At 52.7% G+C, this 21,158-nt stretch overlaps 3 protein-coding genes across 3 annotated transcripts; 1 reads left to right on the plus strand and 2 right to left on the minus strand.

Annotated features, from left to right (window-relative positions):
• On the minus strand, positions 1–436 carry ENH_00068900 (polyubiquitin, putative; the record flags this gene model as incomplete). Its single annotated transcript, XM_013582458.1, has 1 exon — positions 1–436. A coding segment is annotated over one exon (436 nt), but the record flags the coding sequence as incomplete, so codon positions are not given.
• A 3,453-nt stretch (positions 437–3,889) lies between these two features.
• ENH_00068910 (hypothetical protein, conserved) lies at positions 3,890–14,376 on the plus strand (the record flags this gene model as incomplete). Its single annotated transcript, XM_013582459.1, is given in 13 exon segments — positions 3,890–4,297; positions 4,617–5,366; positions 5,602–5,705; positions 5,978–6,123; positions 6,343–6,668; positions 6,879–6,917; positions 6,922–7,217; positions 7,667–7,911; positions 8,321–9,075; positions 9,285–10,350; positions 11,824–11,879; positions 12,175–12,318; positions 14,176–14,376. Coding segments are annotated over 13 exon segments (4,536 nt in total).
• Positions 14,377–15,102: 726 nt separating this feature from the next.
• ENH_00068920 (triosephosphate isomerase, putative) lies at positions 15,103–17,486 on the minus strand (the record flags this gene model as incomplete). Its single annotated transcript, XM_013582460.1, has 4 exons — positions 15,103–15,306; positions 16,116–16,254; positions 16,506–16,629; positions 17,375–17,486. 4 exons carry the CDS (start codon positions 17,484–17,486, stop codon positions 15,103–15,105), a joined length of 579 nt encoding a protein of 192 aa, XP_013437914.1.
• Positions 17,487–21,158: the final 3,672 nt, after the last annotated feature.

Consider the following 21,158-nt stretch of genomic DNA (forward strand, 5'->3'; position numbering starts at 1 on the left):
CCAAGTGAAGGGTAGACTCTTTCTGAATGTTGTAATCAGACAGCGTCCTTCCGTCCTCCAGCTGCTTGCCGGCGAAGATCAGACGCTGCTGATCAGGAGGAATGCCCTCCTTGTCCTGAATCTTTGCCTTCACATTCTCGATGGTGTCTGACGGCTCCACATCGAGAGTGATGGTCTTCCCCGTGAGGGTCTTCACAAAGATCTGCATGCCACCTCTCAGGCGCAGCACCAAGTGAAGGGTAGACTCTTTCTGAATGTTGTAATCAGACAGCGTCCTTCCGTCCTCCAGCTGCTTGCCAGCGAAGATCAGACGCTGCTGATCAGGAGGAATGCCCTCCTTGTCCTGAATCTTTGCCTTCACATTCTCGATGGTGTCTGACGGCTCCACATCGAGAGTGATGGTCTTCCCTGTAAGAGTCTTCACAAAGATCTGCATTGTTGGGCGGCGAAGTCTTGAGGCTTGGCTGCGGCGGCTTGTATTCAAGAGGAATGCAGCGGAGTGAGTTTCGTCCGCAGAGTCGACGGACCAAAAACAAAATGATATAAAAGTGAGCTGCGCGAAGGCGCCGAACGCTTGAACTGGACGTACACCTCAACCCTGAAGTGCAGCAGGCGCCGTCACAGAGTGTCCCGACGCCGCCTACGAGCGACTTGACCAAAAAATGGAATTCGCGTTGGAATTATCTTCTAACTACTTGCCAGAATAATACTCAGATAAGCATGCCAAGAGAAAGCAACCTATTGCACGCGTCGTGGGTCCTGTGGCGGTGGATGGCAACGCTCCGTGCGGCGCCCTCCCCTGCGCCTCCATGATGAAGGCGGAAACAGCGAGCAACTACCTCCAAGCTGAGCTTACTAATGAATGATATTGCTCTTATATAAATTATGACTGATCAGTCAATAGGCTTCAAATCTGGCGAATATTCGACCAGTTCCTGCCATTTACACCTAGCAGCGTGACGGCCTACGTAGTGCGCTTCATCCAGTTCATTTGCAGCGAACGCAGTACCGTGAACGTAGACAATACCAGAGACATTCTTTTGCATTTACGCTGCAGTTCATGGCCTATTCCAATTTTTGTATCTATTGCTTGCGCATTCTAACTGCTTCGGCTGCTTTCTGGTACGCACTGCACAAGGTCGTTCCCTAATGTGTGTACACGGTGGCCGCTGACCCCTTTTCGCACCGCTTCGTTTTCTTCGTTCCACCGCCAATTTCTAGAGTATTCTGTCTTTTCGAGACGGGTGCATCAATGAATTACTGCCACTTCACCTGCGTGCTCGCGCCCCGCCACACATCACCCTTCATCAACCCTGTCCGCTGTGACGGCCGGCCCCTGCAGCACAGGGCTTTAGACTACACTAAGCCTTCATCGTGCAGGCAGAGTGGCGACAACTGGCAAAACGTCTGCATGCACAATATGTCTTGAGAATAATAGTTGTTCAGCGTACGCCGCACTGTAGCGGAGTTCTTGCACAGAAGTTATGCAAAGGCTGCGCGTCTCTTTACCTCTCAATTGAAGGCCGTTAGGGCAACCACAATGCACTTGCTGTGGCTAATTGCGGCTGAAAACAGTAATTATTCCAGGGGGAATGCACGCCGTAGGATATCGGTGGCCAATTCCCTTCGATCTCTGCGGTTTTCCAAGCGGGTCAACCGAAGTATGCATGTCGTTGCATGTTCGCGAACTTCTGCAGAAGCAGCAGTTCATCGAAAAGCAAGACCTCACGTGGCACTTGTATAGTGTAATAAGCTTAATTACCACCTGGCGCTTTGAGTTTCCACTAATTTTCCTGGAGCAGAAACATGCCGTTAGGTCAGCACACAATAACGAGCGTTGGAGCTGCTGCAAGAGCTCACATAACTTCTGGAGGCACTACATCTGCTCTTGCTTTCACCGTCCTCTGGAGGTGGCAGCAGTTTCACAATATTTGGGAGTAGAGTTTGATCTTCAGGATGAAAGCTGTAGCAGCGGTGGACAATGCAAGATTTGATGCACAATAACTTGGTTGTCAGCACTGTTCAAGCTCCTTTAGGCCTTGAATGTCCAGTTACTACTCAGTGTGCAAGCGTGCGATGGGAAGCATACCGTGTTGATAGCAGCAGATCATCTAATGCATCAACTCTTTAAGCCGCTCACTCATTTTTCTAACAGTAAATAGTAACTGGCGTGGAGCCTCGAATCAGGCCCACGGTGTGCGCATGAGGTGCCAAGCATTCCGCCTAAGTGAGTAGGCATCCGAAGCTCCTAAAGCCCTCATGATCCAGTTGGATCACTAAACTTTCTTTCTGTGTGCTGCCAAGTTGAGGCGAGCTTGGTAAGCAAAGAGGGGCAAGGCTGCAGCATTTGCATGCAACACGGCTGCGCAGAGATTCCTCTGCAGGAGAACCACGGAAACTGACCGCAGTGGAAGAATGCTGTTTATTTTTCATTATCAGTGCATCGCCGCCGCAGTGCAGCTGCACAACAATTTGAAATTCATCTATTGAACAAGGGATAAATGAACGCGGAGCTTCTGTTCAGACGCTATAAACACTGCGAACACACACAAAACACTTACTCGCAACCTTAAATAACAAGAGTTACAGGTTGCTTCGCGTTCATCTCTGTTTGTCTACTTGTTCACAGCCTGCGGATCCCTGAAAAGCTGAATTTTCAACCTTAGCCGTTATCTCAGCAGCAGTAGCATGTTGAAATTAGTGCTATCTGTGCTAAAAAGGCGGTATTTGCTGTGGCGCCACGCTGCAACTCTCTATAGCCGCAGCGTGCAATATTTGACTCAGCCTCTTTGTGAATTTCCGTGGCCTTCAAGCCGCCGGCGGGAGTCACAGCAAAAGCCCCAGGCCGAAGTGTGGGCTGTGAAATCTGCACCATAGACTTAATAATTGCCTCCAGAGTTGTCTCATCCTCTAAATGAGTTTCTGAATTCACATGATACTCCTGCTCTCGCCTACCACTGGGATGCGCTTTCTCTAGACTGAGCCCCCATCCCCCGCCATTCTAGTGAAATAAAGAAGTAGCTGATCAAAAAGGAGCAAATAAACATAAAAGGAAATGGTGTCGATTGCAGCTGCTTCAGCCCTGTCTTCAGCCCAAGGCCAGGTGACCGCAGAACCATTTCTGAAAATTTCACGTCGGAACGCTCGCACCGGGGAGCAAATTCTTCTGCCTTCTTCGAAATTTATTTTTAAATTTCTTGAAAATTATTCTTTTAGCAAATAAATCTGTGCCGAACTCGGCAACTTATGTTTGCTCAGAGAGATCATGAGCAGCAATTGTGCAGGCGAGCGAGACGGCTCCATTCCCGGTGATAATTAGTTTTCTTGAAATGTTTGCAGCTGGCGATTACTTCCTTCTCACAGTCTTCCCAACTATTTATATGCCTTAGTCTCTTCTGAGTCAAAGGCGGTTCGGCTTATTCCATTTGCAACTCTCTTGTTCAGCTTTCGACCATGCCAGTCCGCGGGCGCCGCTGCAAGAAAAAGTTGAACTAGACATTAATAGGCCTTCGGAGAAGCCCAGAGGCCTTCTTTCGCAGAGCCGTCACTATTAATATACATTCAGAAGCCCTGTGGGAAGCATTCCACCCGGTATTTCTTTTGAAATGGCCACAAGACGCCTCAGTCCAGATCTCGAGTGGCGGCGGCATCAAGGCAACAGCAGCAGCAGCAGCAGCAGCAGCAGCAGGTGCTGCAGCAGCTAAAGTTCGGGATAAGTGGCTGACTCCGTATCCTTGAAACAGGCCCTGGGGTGACCTGGGAGAAATACTTCTCCGCCACTGAGTTGCTGCCTAACTTGCTGAATATCAGCACCCTTAAAGCCTGCAAAGTCTTCTAATTTGCTGCTGACTCCCCCTTTTAGGAGTTTCGACAAAAGTTTGCTTTTTTAATGGAGGACCCCGACAGCACACAGCCTTGGGGGCCCCCGCCCCATTCCGGGCTGGCGCAGAGGGTGCCTCCCTCCCCGCAGCAGCAGCGCCCGTACGTAGCAGCAGCAGCAGCAGCGCAACTGCAGCAGCAGCAGCAGCAGCAGCAGCAGCAGCAGCAGCAAGTGCTGCTGCCGCGGACTGCAGCCGCCCACCCCTACCCACCCCAGCCGCAGCCTCGGCCTCAGCCGCAGCTAACTGAGGCCTTCGACCCTCACAGCTGCTGCCTCGAGCTGTCCCGCCTGCCTGCAAGCAGCGCAGCAGCTCCAGAGCCCCTGCTGCAGCAGCCGTTTCAGCAGCAGCAGCAGCAGCAGCAGCAGCAGCAGCTCAGCAGCACAGTTCTCTATCAGCCGTGGGGGCATTTGCAAGCAGTGCGTCTCGAGCCCTCTGCATCTCCATTGTCTTCTTTTTTATTTTTTAAATTATCTTTTCTCAATTTCCGATTCATTTCTTTTTGCTGCTGCCCAAATGCTGCACTTAAAGTCATTTAGACTTTCTTTCTTTTCCTTTTTGCTGCATTTGAATGTGCCACTAAAGAGCTCTCAATTCATTTAAATTCGAGTTCCTGGTATCTCCGTTTGCTGCTTTGCTGCTCATTTGCCGCTGCTGCTGCCATGCTGATTTGCTGCTGCTGCTGCTGCTGCTGCTGCTGCTGCTGCTGCTGCTGCTGCTGCTGCTGCTGCACTTCAGGGATACCCCACTCCGGCGCTCGCTGACTGCGCCCTGCCAGCCCCCGCTCCTCCTCCAAGCCCCACAATCGGCTGGGGCCCCTGTGGGCCCCCCTGTGGGCCCCCGCCAGGGGCCCCCTGCGCCGCGGGTCCCTGTGGGGCCCCCCCTGGCGCGGCCCTTGGGGGCCCCCACGTGGCCCCCGCTGGGCCCCGCCTGGGGGCCCCTCACGGGGCCCCCCACGGGGCCCCCCAGGGGGCCCCCCACGGGCCGCCCGCTGGAGTTGCCGTCGGCGCCCCCGCAGGGGCCCCCCTAGGGGTTTCCCACGGGGCCCCTCCTGGGCCCCCTCCCGGGGCGCTGCACGGGGCCCCGCTGGGGGCCCCCCTGGGGCCCCCCCTGGGGCCCCCCCTGGGGCCCCCGCTGGGGCCCCCCCTGGGGGCCCCCCTGGGGGCCCCCCTGGGGGCCCCCGCGGGGGGCCCCCCGCGAGTGAGCTGCGCGCGGGAAGAGGGGGAGGAGGAGGAGAAGGAAGAGGCGGACTCGGAAGTGGAGGAGGAGGAGGGCCGTTGCGTGCCGGGGGTGGTGTGGACTTGGCTGCGAGCTTTTTTTCCAAACACTCCGCCTTTTGTTTGGTTTTTTTTGCAATTCTTTGTTTGCTTTTTGCTGCTGCTGATGGGTTTGGAAAGCATTTCCGCAGCCAAGGCCGACTTCTTCTTGGCGCGCGCGCCCGCGCACTGGACGCCCGCTTCCAAGGACGCGAAGCCTCCGCTCGAAGTCGTCCGCACAAACCCTAAACCCTAAACCCTAAACCCTAAACCCTAAACCCTGAGAAACGAGACGTGGAAACGCGCGACGGGCAACGAGGCGTTGGGAGCTGGACTTCGGCAGGCGCTGCTCCGCTTCAGACTGCTGCGGGCTGCACAGCAACGAAACTCAACACTAAACTGCAAACCCTAAACCCTAAACCCTAAACCCTAAACCCTAGCTCCTTGTTCTCGTCTGAGGTTTGCAGATAGGGGATGTCACCAGCCACTCGCTGCTGCTAAACGGATCCACTGCTTTTTTCCATGTGGTGTTGTTGAACATTTGCTTCTTCCTTTGCTTCATGCTGGCCAGGTGGGAAACCCCAAACCCTGCGCCCGGAACCTCAGCTCGAACCCCAAACCCTAAACCCTAAACCCTAAACCCTAAACCGTAAACCCTCACTTCTGGGCCATAAACCCTAAACGCGATCTTCCAGCACGGAAGGCTGCAAGCAATCGAACATTTGCCCCTATCCCTCTCGCGTGTGAATAAAGGGTTCAGCGCTCAAAGCCCAGGCCTAGGGTTTAGGGTTTAGGGTTTAGGGTTTAGGGTTTAGGGTTTAGGGTTTGCGGCTTGGTTGTCAGGGTGGTGGTCATCCTCGGGCTGCTGCAGGCGGTGCGCCACGGCATGCCTGCAGCCACTGCCTTTGCTGCCACAATAGACCCCGAGATCTTTTATGTTCCCTGGAGCATTTTCGTCTACGTGTGGTGGCTCGGAAACGCGAAAGAAAGTGACTCACAGCAGCAGCAGCAGCAGCAGCAGCAGCAGCAGCAGCAGCAGCAGGTCTAGCAGCAGCCGCAGCGCGAGCGCAGCAGGCAGCAGCGAGACGCGGAGCAGCCCGCTGCATAGCCGTTTCCAGCGCAAGCACCTTGCGCCCTCCCGCCGACCCGCTGCCGCTGCTGCTGCTGCTGCTGCTGCTGCTGCTGCTGCGCTGCTGCTGCTGCTGCAGGCCACTACCTGATTCTGTCGAAGACCAGCGAGGAGCCCCCGGAGCCTTTGATGCACTTCCTGCTGCTCGGCCCTTCGCTGCTGTTCTCCCGCGCGCTGCTGCGGATGATTCAAGTCACCAACATTGTGCTGATGGTCTTGGCGCTGCGGCGGCTGCTGCTGGCCATTATGGTCTTTTGCTTCGAACTCGGCTTCCTCATGAGCATGAACGCCCAAGTCGTCAACTACCTCCAGCGCTCCTCCGCAGTCCGCAAGCTCAACGCCAAGTGGCTCGCTGCGGCGTACGCCTCGCAGCAGCAGCAGCAGCGCAGCAGCAGCAGCAGCAGCAGCAGCGGTAGCAGCAGCAGCGGTAGCAGCAGCGGCGGTAGCAGCGGCAGAGGCGGCAGAGGCCGAGGCCGCGGCAGCAATACGTGGATAGAATACAACCCGAACTTTGTGAAAGCAGCAGCAGCAGCAGCAGCAGCAGCAGCAGCAGCAGCGAGGGGCAGCTGCGGCATCATTCCCTGTTTTTGCTGCTGCAGTGCCTTTGTGCTTCAGCTGCCGCGAACAAGACAAAGAAGCAAACAAAGAAGCAATTGAACCCTCCACAGAAGATCAAACCCTTGCTGAGGATGCGCTGGAATGGGAAGGCTGCACTTTAAACCAGCAGCAGCAGCAGCAGCAGCAGCAGCAGCAGCAGCAGCAGCAGCAGCAGCAGCTACGTGCTGCTCAGGGCGGCGGTGCTGCAACGCCGCACCTTTACAAACACCGCGCCAGCCTTCTACAGTCTTCAGACCACCAGAAGGCTACCAAATCCCAGCAGCAGCAGCAGCAGCAACTGCAGCAGCAGCAGCAGAAACCTGCTGCTTCCCGCTGGTGGCACCGACTCAAGCAAAGGTATGTAGAAGCTGCTGCTGCTGCTGCTTGTTTCGAAAACAGGACAGCAGCAAAGTGGCATTAGAGAACAGATGGCACGAGAGAACTTTCTGGCTATCTGCTGCTGCTGCTGCCGATGCTGCTGTTGCTTCTGCTGCTGGGAGTTTACAGCTTTCTAGCTAGTTAGACAGCTAGCTAGGCAGCTAGCTGGCTAGCTCTACAGCTAGCTAGCTGGCCGCTAGGCAGCTAGCTAGGCCATCAGCCAGATAGCTAGCTCCTGTTTGTGCATCGCGGGAGGAGCGCTGAGACAGGCCGTGTTAGGTACCTAGCAGGCCTCCAGCCAGCCGCAGCAGCAGCAGCAGCAGCAACAGCAGCAGCAGCTGCAGCAGCAGCCGCAGCAGCAGCAGCACTGGAAGACTCGTTGCAGGCTCAGCGTGCGTTTGCGTGGGCGTCTGCGCTGCTTGCTGCAGCTTGCTGCTGCCTGCGAAGGCGCTGTGCAGCGCTCTGAAGCTGTTTGCTGCAGTGCCGCAGCAGCGGCGGCTGCTGCAGCGCGGCGGCTTCAGCAGCAGCAGCAGCAGCAGCAGCGACCGCGGCGGCCAGTCCGCGGGCTGGATGGACTCCGCCAACGTCGAGGGCCTCTTTTTGCTGCCGCTGAAGCTCAACGGCCTCGCCAGCACAGCAGAGAGGCTGCAGGAAAGAATGCTGCAGGGCACTGGTACGCCGCAGCCCCTGCTGCTGACGCGCGCTGCAGCAGCAGCAGCAGCAGCAGCAGAAGCAGCGGCAGCAGCAGCAGCTGCTGCAAGATGTTTCGGGCTGGGACTCGATGTAGCGCTGCAGCAGCAGCTGCTGCTGCAGCACGGAAGCTGCAGCAGGCGGCTACTGCCTTATTTGCCTTTTACTTGTTTTCCTGCTGCTTGTGCTGCTGCTTGTGCTGCTGCTTGTGCTGCTGCTTGTGCTGCTGCTTGTGCTGCTGCTTGTGCTGCTGCTCCTGCCTCATTTTCTGCCGTTGTTTCTGCTGCTGTTTCCGTCGCTTTTATGTCGACTTTGGTGACGCTTCTGGTGCTTCTGCTGTCGCTGCTGCACCCGTGCTGCTGCTGCTGCTGCTGCTGCTGCTGCTGCTGCAGTGCTGCCGGAGCCGCTGCGGCCGCGGAGCATCGAGCGCAGCAAAACTTCTCAAATAAGGAACTGGCTGAACATTCACTACTGCCTGGACTTTCCTCCAGTTATATTTTTGAAAGGAAGAAGACTGGAGCTGACAAACAAGGAAGTGGCAAGACAAGCTGCTGCAGCGCTTTTTGCGGAGATGCTGCGGGAGGCCCGCAGCGCCAAGGGCAGCAGCAGCAGCAGCAGCAGCAGCAGCAAAGCCGCCAGGGGGGAAAACGGGGAGCAGCAGAAGCAGCAGCAGCAGGGCGGGGGCCCACAAGAGGCCAGGCGCCTCAGCGCGGCCGAGCGCAGCAACTGGAGCAGCAGCCGACAGCAGCAGCAGCAGCAGCAGCAGCAGCAGCAAACCAGCAGCAGCAGCAGCTCAGACGACATCGACAACAAAACTGTCTCCTCCCAGCCAGGCGCAGACACCCCAGGGATATTTGACTTTCAGCCCCCTGCAGCAGCACAGGACCCCACAGCGACGAACTGCTCAGCACCCTACCTGCAGCAGCAGCAGCAGCAGCAGCAGCAGCAGCAGCAGCAGCAAGAGGGCAGACAAGGCTCCGGCCCCACCCCAGACAATGAGGGACTTATGAGATGGCAGCAGCAGCTGGGAGAGGCAACAGATGCGCAGGAGGGCCCCACGCTGCCGCTTTTTGTTCTCAAGAACGATTCTGCTGCTGAGCAGCAGCAGCAGCAGCAGCAGCAACCGCTGCTGCTGCTGCAGTCTCCGGTAGGCTTGAGGGGGGCTATGTGGAGTGCGCGTTGCTGCAGTTGCTGTTTCTGCTGCTGTCTCAGGTGCTCGTGGTGCTGCTGCTTTTATTTCTTGCTGCTGCTGACACCACTGCCTTTTTCGCTGCCTTCCTTATTGCTAAAATTTCTGCTGCTGCTGCTGCTGCTGCTGCTGCTGTTGCTTTCGCTGCTGCTGCTGCTGCTGCGCAGATAGAGGCCAGTGGGGCCCTTCTCCCTGCCTCACAGGCCGGTGACCTCTTAACCCCCACTGAAGCAGCAGCAGCAGCAGCAGCAGACACCCCAAGGCCACCCGAAGAGTCCCCTGCCCCTATTCGCCAAGACAATGCGCAGCAGCAGCAGCAGCAGCAGCAGCAGCAACAGCAGCAAGGGATTAAAGGCTCCTCTTTAAGGCAGGGGACTCTCCCGTTTTCTTTGGCCTTTGCAGCAAATGAAAGCCCCGCCCAACGGGAGGGCAGCAGCGAGACTCTCGACGCCAGCGCAGCTACCCAGCAGCAGCAGCAGCAGCAACAGCAGCAGCAGCAGCAGCAGCAGCAGCAGCAGCAGCAAAGGCAATCTGCGGTGTTGCTGCTGCGCCGTCTCTCTGCGAGGAGGCGGGGCAAGAGGCCGCGGAGGCCGCTGCTGGCAGCAGCAGCAGGAGGGCGGTGTCTGCAGCAGCAGCTGCAGCAAGGTCGAGAGAAGAGAAGCAGCAAATTGCTGCTGCCCTCCGAACAGCATTTAGATGAGAGCAGCAGCAGCAAAGAAGACAAACAAAAAAAGGAAAAAGAAGAACTTCAGGCGAAACCAAACGCCAGCCCGCAGCACGGAACTGCTGCTGCTGCTGCGCTTGCTGCGGCCCTCCCCGCCACGCTGCGCCAGAAGCAGCAGCAGCAGCAGCAGCAGCAGCAGCAACTCGCGCTGCAGCATCCCCCTTTTCCCATGATTGGCAGCAGCTCGCTGGAAACTGCTTCGAGGTCCGGGTGTACAGACACCCCGGAAATGAGTTTGTGGGCAGCAGTGAGGCCGCCATGTGTCAGCCAAAACAATAAAGAGAAGCAAATTCAAAGGACTGCAGCAGCAGCAGCAGCAGCAGCAGCAGCAGCAGCAGCAGACAGGGAGAAGGACGGCGGCTGCAGCACCGTAGGGCAACTGGACTCCACAGCAGCAGCAGCAGCAGCAGCAGCAGCAGATGAGCAGCAGTTTCTTAGCAGGGAAATCTTAGAACTCTATCTTAAGCCCGAAGAAGCCGAAGAGTTCATGAAGCATGCAGATCTAGCCGGTGACTGCTGCCAAACCCTAAACCCTAAACCCTAAACCCTAAACCCTAGACTCTTAACTATGAGTTCATGAAGCATGCAGATCTGGCCGGTGATTGCTGCCAAACCCTAAACCCTAAACCCTAAACCCTAGACTCTGAACTATGAATCTTAAACCCTAGATCCTAAAACCTGAACCTTAAATCCTGAACCCTAGGCCCCAAGCCCTATATCCCAAACCCTAAACCCTAAACCCTTGATCATAATTCGGAGTACTGCATTTAATGCAGCAAATGGTTTTATTTTAAAGGTAAAAAATGCCTGCTGCAGACTCCACGGAAAGACCTAGAACAGAGCAGCAGCAACAACTCTAGTCGCTGCTGCTGCTGCTGCTGCTGCTGTTGCTGCTGCCCCTGCCCCTGCCGCCGCTGCTGACACTGTTGCTGCTACTACCGCTGCTGCTGCTGCTGCTGCGGTTACTGCTGCTGCTGCTGCCACTGCTGCAGTTGCTGGTGTTGTTACCGTCACTGCCGCTGCTGTTGCTGCTGCTGCTGCTGCTGCTTCTGCTGCTGCCGCTGCTGCGGTTACCGCCAAGGCTGTGGCCGTTCCTGCCGCTGCTGCCGCTGCTGCCGCTGCTGCTGCTGCTGCTGCTGCAGGAAGCAGCAGGGCGAATGGAGAAGCAGCAGCTGGGGCTTTTTGCATGCATTATTTGTGTTCTTTTATTTTTGCCAATGTTTCTTCTCTTTGCTGAAATGCCGTTTTGAGTTTTATTTGAATATCCACTTCTCCTAAAAGTGCAAATAAATATTTATTGGAAAGTTATTCAAACAAAAGTGCATTTCAATGCATTTTCGTAAATGCATAAATGCATATTCATTCTGTTCTTGTAAATGGGAAAAAATGGAAAAGAGTTATATTTGCAATGCATGCAAAAGTGCCAAAAAAGAAAATGAAAAGTAATTTAAAGTTGCATTTAAAAGAAGTTAAAAGCTGCATGCACTTCCTTGAAACCCCTCTTGAAGTGCCTTTGCTGCTGCTGCCGCTGCTGCTGCTGCCGCTGCTGCTGCTGATGCTGATGCTGTCACCACTCCCGCCGTTCCCGTTGTGCTGCTGCTACCTTTGCTGCTGCGATTGCTGCTGCTGCTGCTGCTGCCTTTGCTGCTGCAATTGCTGCAACTGCTGCTGCTGCTGCTGCCTTTGCTGCTGCAATTGCTGCAACTGCTGCTGCTGCTGCTGCTGCTGCTGCGTGATGTGTCTGTAGGCCACGGGAAAATAAACCGCGTGATGTTTCAAAGGGCGGTGCTGCACATTTACAGCCTCCGGAAGAGACTTATTAGGGCTCTCAAGGCAAGCTTTTGCTGCTGACGTTCATGCTGCTGCTGCTGCTGCTGCTGCTTCTGCTGCTGCTGCTGCTGCTGCTTCTCCTGCTGCTGCTTCTGCTGCTGCTGCTGCTCGTGCTGTCGCTGGTGCTGCTGCCAATGATGTTGCTGCTGCTGATACTGCTGGTGCTGGTGCTGCTGCTGCTGCTGCTGCTTTTGCTGCTGACGCTGCCGTGAGAAACTTGTGAGGGCTCTCAAGGCAGGCTGCCGCTGCAGCTGCTGCCCTTGCTGCTGCTGCTGCTGCTGCTGCCGTTGCTGCTGCTTGGAATTGGAAGTTCCCGTGGGGAATCTGGCTGCGAACCCCAAAATTTGCCGCTTCTGCTGCGTGTTGCATGCGTTTTGCATGCATTTTGCATGCGTTTTGCATGCGTTTTGCACGCTTTTTGCATGCGTTTTGCATGCGTTTTGCATGCGTTTTGCACGCCTTTTGCATGCGTTTTGCATGCGTTTTGCATGCGTTTGTGTCAGAGCCAGGCGAGCATTGCTTCGACGGTGCTGCGGATGATGTCAGTGCTGCTGTGGTTTGTGGCAGTGATTGTTTTGCTGCTGGTCTTGGGCGTCGAAATGAACACCGTGGTCATGTCCGGCGCGGCCTTTCTCTCCGCAATCACCGTTTCCCTAAGTGCGCTCCACTGCGGGGGTTTAGGGTTTAGGGTTTAGGGTTTAGGGTTTAGGGTTTAGGGTTTAGGGGGAAAACCGAGGGTTTAGCGTTCGGGGGAAGCCCGAAGGTTTAGGGTTTGGGGACTTCGCACTGGCGTGCGGGGTAGTTGAGTAGTTCCCTTCTTCGTTAGCTAGCTAGTTAGCTAGCTAGCTGACTAGCCAGCCAGCTGGCTAGTTAGCTAGCTGGCAAGCTTCCTGGCCAGCAGTTCAGCTAGCTAGCTGGCTCGTCAGGAAAAGTCCACCACGAGCTATTTACTAGCTACTGCTCCCCCTAGCTAACTGACTAGCTAGCTCCTAGCCCTTAGCTAGCTAGCTAGCTAGCTAGCTAGCCAGCTAGCTCGCTAGCTAGCTCGCTGCTAGCTAGCTGCGTCGTAGGCACCCGGACTAGCTGCCTCCTAGCTGGCTGCGTACCTAGCTCGCTGTCTAACAAGCTAGCTGCGAACTCCTAGCTACTCTCCACCCCTAGCTCCCAGCTAGCTAGCTAGCTGCTAGCCGGTGGCTAGCCGGTGGCTAGCTGGTGGCTAGCTGGTGGCTAGCTGTGGCTGGGGCTGCGTGCGTGTGGGGGGAGGCTACATTTACCAGCACTTCATCACTGCAGTGATATTTGTGGCCTTCACTAATCCGTACAACATCGGCGACCGCGTGCGCGTCGACGGCGGAGAGATCCTGTACGTACGCCGCATCCGTACGTACACCACAGAGTTCGAAACCATGCACGGCAAGCCGGTCAGTCGTCACTTCTTTTTTTCTCCACTTTCCACTTTTCAACTTTTTTTCAATTCTTCAAGTCCTTCACTTCTTTTTATCTCCACTTTCCACTTTTCAACTTTTTCAATTCTTGAAGTCCTTCACTTCTTTTCTTCTCCACTTTCCACTTTTCAACTTTTTGAATTCTTTCTTTTTTCTTCAAGTCCTTCACTTCTTTTCTTCTGCACTTTCGACTTTTCAACTTTTTCAATTCTTTCTTTTTTCTTGAAGTCCTTCACTTCTTTTCTTCTGCACTTTCGACTTTTCAACTTTTTCAATTCTTGAAGTCCTTCACTTCTTTTTTTCTGCACTTTCAACTTTTCAACCTCTTTTTTCAATTCTTTCTTTCTTTTTGAAGTCCTTAACTTCTTTTTTTCTGCAGTTTCAACTTTTCGATTTTTTCGTTTCAAATTGTTTCTTTCTTTTTTCTTGAAGCCTTTCTTTCCTTCTCAGCGACTTGTGCTGCTGCTGCTGATTGTTGGGTGTGCGTTGCTGTCAGTTGCATTTTCTGGCAATTCTTTGTCGAGTTTGTTTGCGTATTGCTGCTGCTGCTGCTGCTGCTGCTGCTGCTGCTGCTGCTGCTGCTGCTGCTGCTGCTGCTGCTGAAGCTGATATACAGCAACGCGAATTTGTTTTCGCGGGTTATTACGAATGAGTCTCGGGCGAAAACTTCGACTTTCGAGTTGCTGGTTTCCGTGAGTATATACACCCCGCCGGCGCTGCTGAAGGGACTTGAAAAGGAAATGAAAGCTTACGTGGAGGCTCGAGCCATGGACTTCGTCAAAGACAGCTTCCGGCTGCTCGTTTACGAGGTTTCCGCCGGCCACTGCATCAAGGCAAGCGCCCCAAGGGTTTAGGGTTTAGGGTTTAGGGTTTGGAGCTGGCGAAAAGCCCTTTTCACTTCCTAACGCGCCAGCTAGCCACGGCGCTGCTGCAGCGCCGTGGCTAGCTGGCTCCCGCTGCAGCGCGTAGCTGGGGTGTACGTACACCTGGAGCGCGGGCCGCTGCAGCGGGAGCTGCGGTGTACGTACACCCGAAGCTGCGAAGAGTGCGTGCATGCAGCTGGGCATGTGGCTGACTTGCGTGGAGGGCTGGGGCAACTGGACGAAGGTGCTGAAGGTGCGTTCTGAGGTGTACGTACACCTCGTGAAGGTGCTCTCGGAGCTGCGCATTTCCTTCCACCTGCCACAACAACCCGTTTCTCTCGTCAAAGAGGCTTTTCTGCTTCCCCCGCAAACTGCAAAGCAAGCCGGCGCCTCTTGAGGCCTCTGCAGGCAGCAGCAGCAGGCCAGCTAGCAGCAGCAGCCACGCCCCGGCCCACAGCCTTCGCTGTGACCGCGGAAGCAGAGCTGCTGCTGCCGATCTTCTTGCTGTTGGAAAACGGAGTGTCGCGAGTGCCGTTTCCTTGAAGCCAATTAGTTCACTTTCACTCTTCAATTTGTTTATAATGGAACTAATTATTTACAACTCCGCACTTCACTGTTAATCATTTTTCCTAAGCTAGCCGGGTGTACAGACAGCGTGGCCACGGCCACTTGCCCTTCGCTGCTTCCGCAGCAGCAGCAGCAGCAGCAGCAGCAGCAGCAGCAGCAGCAGCAGCAGCAGGTGTTGCTGCAGCAGGCGGCGCAGCCTCGAGCTGAAAGGTTAAAATGAACGTTCAGTGCGTTTGGAAAGCAGCGCAGAAAGCTGCAGCTGCTGGGGATTCAAACAAGAGCTGCAGCAGCAGCTGCAGCAGCTGCAGCAGCAGCAGAAATCGCGCTGCAGCACGAATAAAATAGGCCCCCGAGTGGGGGCCCGCACGCAAGTGCGCCCGCAGCGCAGCAGCAGCAGCAGCAGCGTTTGCTGCTGCTGCTGCTGGCCGCCGCCCGGGCTCCGGCCAGGCCATCGAAGCGCCAGGGCTGCCGCTCCCAGGCTCTGGAAGCCCGCAACCCCAACCCAACCCCAACCCCAAACCCTAAACCCTAAACCCTAAACCCTAAACCCTAAACCCTAGGGTTTGCTGACCCCCCGCGGGGCCGCCACAATGTCCACGAAGGCCTTCTTCAAAGAGGCGCCGCCCACCAGAAAGCCGTCGACGTCTGTACACCGCAGCAGCGCCGCGCAGTTCTGCTCCGAAACGGAGCCGCCATAAACTATTCGAAGGTCCGCAGCCACGGAGGCCCCCGCCTTCTCCCCCACGAACTTCCGCAGCTCCTGCAGCAGCAGCAGCAGCAGCAGCAGCAGCAGCAGCAGCAGCAGCAGCAGCAGCAGCGGGGCAGGGGGGAATAAAAAGCAACTTTTTAAAAGTTTCCGAGACAAATTAAAAGCAACTTTTTGGGTTTCCGAAGCAAATTAAAAGCAACTTTTAAAAGTTTCCGAAACAAATTAAGAGCAATGTTTTAAAGTTTCGAAAATAAATTAAAAACAACTTTTTTTAAAGTTTCCAAAATAAATTAAAAGCAACTTCTTTTTAAGTTTCCGAAACACTTCGCCAACGCGAGAAAGGGGAGTTTGAACGGGAGCCGCTTCAGAAACCGAACCCTAAACCCTAAACCCTAAACCCTAAACCCTAAACCCTAAACCCTAAACCCTTACGGCGTGGACTTCCTGGGCCTGCTCGGGGGTGGCCACGCGGCCCGTGCCGATGGCCCAGACGGGCTCGTAGGCAATTACGACTCTGCGCCAATCGGAGATCTTCGGCAGCACAACTTCGAGCTGCTGCCTGCAGACTTCCATCGTTTTGTTGGCTTCCCGCTCCTCCAGCTTCTCCCCAATGCATATCTGCAGCAGCAGCAGCAGCAGCAGCAGCAGCAGCAGCGGGAGCTCTGGGCAGCAGCGGGGAGGCAAGAAACCCGGAAACCGGCGGGACGAAACCTGCAAACTAACTGCTGCTGCTGCTGCTGCTGCTGCAGCAGCAGCTGCTGCTGCTACTGCTGCTGCTGCTGCTGCAGCAGCAGCTGCTGCTGCTACTGCTGCTGCTGCTGCAGCAGCAGCTGCTGCTGCTGCTGCAGCGCGAGACCCACAGCAACGTGAAGGCCTTCTTCCTTCATCGCCATCGCCACCTTCTCTGCCACCACAGAGTCCGTCTCGCCGTAGTACTGCCGCCGCTCGCTGTGGCCCACCATCACCCACTTCAGCCCGAAGTCCTTCACCATCCCGGCCCTGCACAGTGCAGCAGCAGCAGCAGCAGCAGCAGCAGCAGCAGCAGCAGCAGCAGATGGCTGCAGGCCCGCAGTTCTTCACTTCACCAGTAATAACATTTTAGCAAACAAAGGCGGCAGCAGTCCGGGACCAGGCGCTGCTGCTGGCGGGGCTTCGAATGGAAAGCTGCAGCTGCAGCAGCTGCAGCAGCTGCAGCAGCAGCTGCAGCAGCTGCAGCAGCTGCTGCAGCAGCTGCTGCAGTGTGCTCTCACGTGATCTCGCCAGTGAAGGCGCCGGGGCCGGTCTTTGAAATGTTCTGACATCCTATTTGAAAGGCGCTCTTCAGTTTCTCCCTGGCAAGTGCGATGTGCAGGGCCGTGGGAAAGACGACCACCTCTGCGTCGAACGCGGCGAAAAGGGTCGAAAGCGGCAAAAAAAGCGAAAATAAAAGAAAATAAAAGAAAATAAAAAGAAAATAAAAGAAAATAAAAAGAAAATAAAGAGAAAATAAAGAGAAAATGAAAGAAATAAAGGCTGATCACGCAAGATTGAACAAGAGCCAGTACTGCAACGCCCGCAAACCAGAACCCACCCACGCAAGCGCCCGCGGGCTTCGCGCCGCTCTTACGAAATAAACGGCTCAGCCGGTGCAGCAAAGAGCCTGCGTGCAGCTTTCCGCAGTCTGCCACAGGCACGGCGGGGGGGCAATTCAAGTTCAAGTTGTTCAAGTTCAAGTTGTTCAAGTTCAAGTTGCACAGCCCACGGGCGGCAGCCACGCACGAAACCGCCGCCAAAACTAAACCATTTCCAGCAAATAATGAAGAAAAAATGCAGTAAAGGGCCTGTCAGCCTGCAGGACTCTGCGCGGCGCGAGGCGAGCACTGAAACGGGCTAAGTGGCCGGTCAAGAACGGCTCTGAGACGCTTTCTCGTGGCGTCGGGAAGCCCCGCCTCCACTAAAGAAACCTCGCCACTTTTATCCAGCATTTATTGACAAAAGAAACCACGGAACTCAAAGGTGTGCAGCGGACGGCCGCAGTGGGACGTCTAGTGAGCGGCGGCAGCAGTTCAGCAGCAGCTGCTGCAGCAGCTGCTGCAGCAGCAGCTGCTGCTGCTGCTGCTGAAGATTCGCGTCGACTTACCCGTCTCGCTGGGGACAAATTCAGCCTGGTTGAGCTCCTTGCAAAGCTCCGTTATGGAGGCAACAGTGCCATTGGACTTCCAGTTGCCGCCAATCCAGGGAGTGCGTGGCATCTTCGCTGCGGCGAGAGCGAACGGGATGTGTGGCTCTGCGGAGCTGCACAAGTCTCCAGAAAAGAATCTTCAACAGCAGAAAAGACAAGAAACTCTCCAAAGTTAAGTCTTTTTCGTTTTCTAGCGCCGGCTCGTGGCCGCGGCGCTCGCAGAGGTGCGAGTTCGCGCTCCCGGGCCCCTCACCGTGGCTGCATGCGCCTTCCACTCGCGAACCTCTCCAACTAAAACCCAAACCCTAAACCCTAAACCCTAAACCACAAATTAGAAGCGAAGAAAATGATAAATCCGCTGCAGCGTCTGCAGCTCATCTACTCCTTCCATATGCGGAATACGAAACCCAACGCCCGCGCACACTAGCCCAGCTCCTCCTACGACAAAGGCTATCTTGTACTACTTCTCGTTCTTCTTAATTTATTCTGCACATTTAAATTTAAAAATATAAATGTGAATTAAAATGCCGCGGTATTCAGCGGAAGGCGCCGCGGAAGGGTGTTGGCACAGGGCCGCTGGCTTGGTAATCTCACAGGGAGTTGAAATGCCACGAGCTAATTTGGCTCCAACTTGCTCGATTTCCTGGCACACTTTTAACGCAATAAACTGGAAAATTTTGATGTAATATAAAATAAAAGTCATATCTAGTGTTTACAGAGTGTCAGATTTAAATTTGCAGCAATAAGAGGGATCACATTGCAAGTCTATTACAAGGGAAGCGAGAAACTGCCCACTTATTCTTAGTAGAAAAGACAGCAAATATGAACAGCGGCTAGCAGCAATGCGGAACTTGAAAGAATCTTTTCTTCTTGCTTTGTTGGGAAGTTTAAATAGCCGGCAAAGAGGCAAAAGAGGAAACAGAAAGATGCATTTGGAGTTGGGTGTGAGACAATAGCCCTTCATTATGTGCGGCAATTTGTATTTATAAACATTTAATGAATCAAAAGGAATAATTCCAGTTGCTTCTGCTTGTTGAAGGCTCCACGCTTCCTCAGCTTCATTTCTTCTTCTTCAAAGGCAGAATGGGCCTTTGCTGCGTTGAAATTTCAGTTAATTTCCTATTCTTTTCTCGATTTCCAATTATTTAATTCATTTAATTTACGTTAAAGGGATAAAATATTCCTTTCTAGCCTTCCTTCTAGCTCCAGTAGCTTCTGAGGTGGCTGAGCTTAGCCAGAAGGAGGCAGCAGGAGCTCAAGGTGTCCTAGAGAGGCTCTCTACTGCAAAAGGTTTGAAGTATCTGCATTTATAATATATTTATATAAACTTAATGTTTATAAAGTATTTAATTTGATGCCGAATGCCGATTGAAGACCAAACTGCACACTGGATATGCTGCTTGGTGCTAAGCAACGGCAAGGCCCCTTCAAAATATTGTTGCTCAATTCAGCGCGAATAACCGAAATCTTCAGCTCAAATTATAATTAATTTTGTTTATTTATTTCAATTTATTTGTGTTTAAGTGCTGAGAAAGCATCACCCCGCATCGTTGATTTCAAACATGGAACAGCTTCTGAGTTGCAGCAGCTCAGCAGCGCTTGCAGACTCCCTTGTATTTCTTTTTTTTGCCTTTTTTGCCTTAAATTTATTTAAATAAAACTATAAGACCTTTAGAGAGACACAGCACTCATTATTTGTTTGTTTTGATGGCATTACTGCTGCTTTCGGAGCTCTCAACGCCTCTTGGCTAGCGATTAAGGTAAACTGAGCAATCTCGGCATCCATATATGACTACCCGCACCCATCTAAGTTTAAAAATGAATCATAAATGGAAATTCTTGCACTAATTTTAATTTATTAATTCCAGAGTGAGGGCATAACAGGCGTAGTGCGAGCGGGAAGCTCTTTTTTCATTTTCCGGCTTTTGATTGCTCAGTTCATGAGGTCTGAGACAATTCCTTTTCCCCTGCTGCTGCGTTATTTTCAGTTGCTTATCCTTTGCTTTATTCTTTAATTTTAAAAAACCATTTCTTCATTTTAAAATCTAAATGCTAAGTCACAGTGTCAAGGACTGAAGATGTTTCTTGCAGAACAAATCTGTGTTTATTACTTTAGAGGGAATTCAAAACGCCTGCAATATCCCCAGCAGCAGCAATTCTATTTTAAATTACTTTTAAAATAATTTAAAAGCTTGCGGCGATCATTAAGAACTTCATTTCAACTCAAACAGCCTCGGGGCTTGCAGCTGGCTGAAGGCTGCTGTTCACTGAACTATCCACCCATATACAAACAAAGTATAAATGCAAACATGAATTTATACAAATATAAATACATTTAAACTTGCCATTATCTTTTTAATTAGTTGCTGAGGCTGCATAACTGCGATTTCGATCCGCTTTCCAGAAAGTCAGTTCTCTTCAACAAACGGGAAACTGCAACTTCTCGAATGTCCTGAAGAATGGCTTTCCAGAACGAACTTAGTAAAGCATTTGTTATATTTTCTTTGTTTTGTTTCAAAACATTTGTTTTATTTCACTTGTTTTGTTTCAAAACTGTCGATTTAAAAGGTCAATTTATATCTAATTGTTCTACGTTGCACCAGTGCCATTCACCACATCACTTGAGCTAGCTGTGTCCAGTTTGTTTCAAAACATTTGTTTTATTTCACTTGTTTTGTTTCAAAACTGTCGATTTAAAAGGTCAATTTATATCTAATTGTTCTACGTTGCACCAGTGCCATTCACCACATCACTTGAGCTAGCTGTGTCCAGCTTTTGCCGCTTCGGCGCTAATTCAAGAACTTCAGACTCCACAATTTCATCTTTTCAATTTTATTTTAATTTTCTACCATTGAGCTGTTGAAAAGGCGAAAAAAATGAAGAAAAACACCCAAGGCTGCTGCAGCGGCTCCTCAAGCTGCAGCAGCCGCACCAGCTGGATCCCGGCACCTGAAGCTGCCTTTTTTTCCCGAAGTCTTCCTCAAATAACTCTTTTTAATGCATTAAAAGTCTTTTTGTCATCCAGAAACTCATTAGACTGACTAGAGAATCAAATTCCACTCGCAATCGACCCCGGAGCCCCGCGGCAATTCAACTTTTTGAGTTTTTGAATTTGAAAACGGGATCTTCTGAAAGGAGAATTCCGTTTTAATTTTGTTCTGCATTTTCGGCCGAAGCCGCAGTTCTTTCTGCAGCGAAAAGATTTGAAAAAGGCGCAGCAAATGGAACTTCAAAAAGTTGAATTGGAAGTCTTGAATTCCAATTCAAGAACTTGAATTGCAAATTCAAGTTTCCACAACTGCAGCTGGCGAGGCCCCTGCATGCTCTTTTTCTGCTTCTTTTCACAAATAATATTCAACTAACCTTCCACTTTTGCAGAAAAGAACTTATAGCAGAATTCGTAAAGTTTGTAATCCACCAAGTTTCCCTCTGGAGAGCCAAGTGCAGCAGCAGCAGCAGCAAGCCGTCTCATTTTTGCCGATTCAAAGGTTTAAATTTGTTTTTAAGAGTTTAAATATTTATTTTTATATTTATTTTTATTATTTTTAATTCAATTTAAAACAAAAATAACTCAAATCAAATCAAAAATCCCGAAGCCTACCAGTGACACTCATGCCGCTCGTTGGGTTTGCCCGAATGACCTAAAGAAAGTCCAAAAGACCAGCAGCAGCAGCAGCAGCAGCAGCAGCAGCAGCGGCAGCAGCCTTTTTCTTTTTTATTTTTAAAATTAACTTTGTTAAAT

This window comes from Eimeria necatrix, genomic scaffold (genome assembly GCF_000499385.1).
Source record: "Eimeria necatrix Houghton genomic scaffold, Enh_scaff658, whole genome shotgun sequence".
NCBI lineage: Eukaryota > Apicomplexa > Conoidasida > Eucoccidiorida > Eimeriidae > Eimeria > Eimeria necatrix.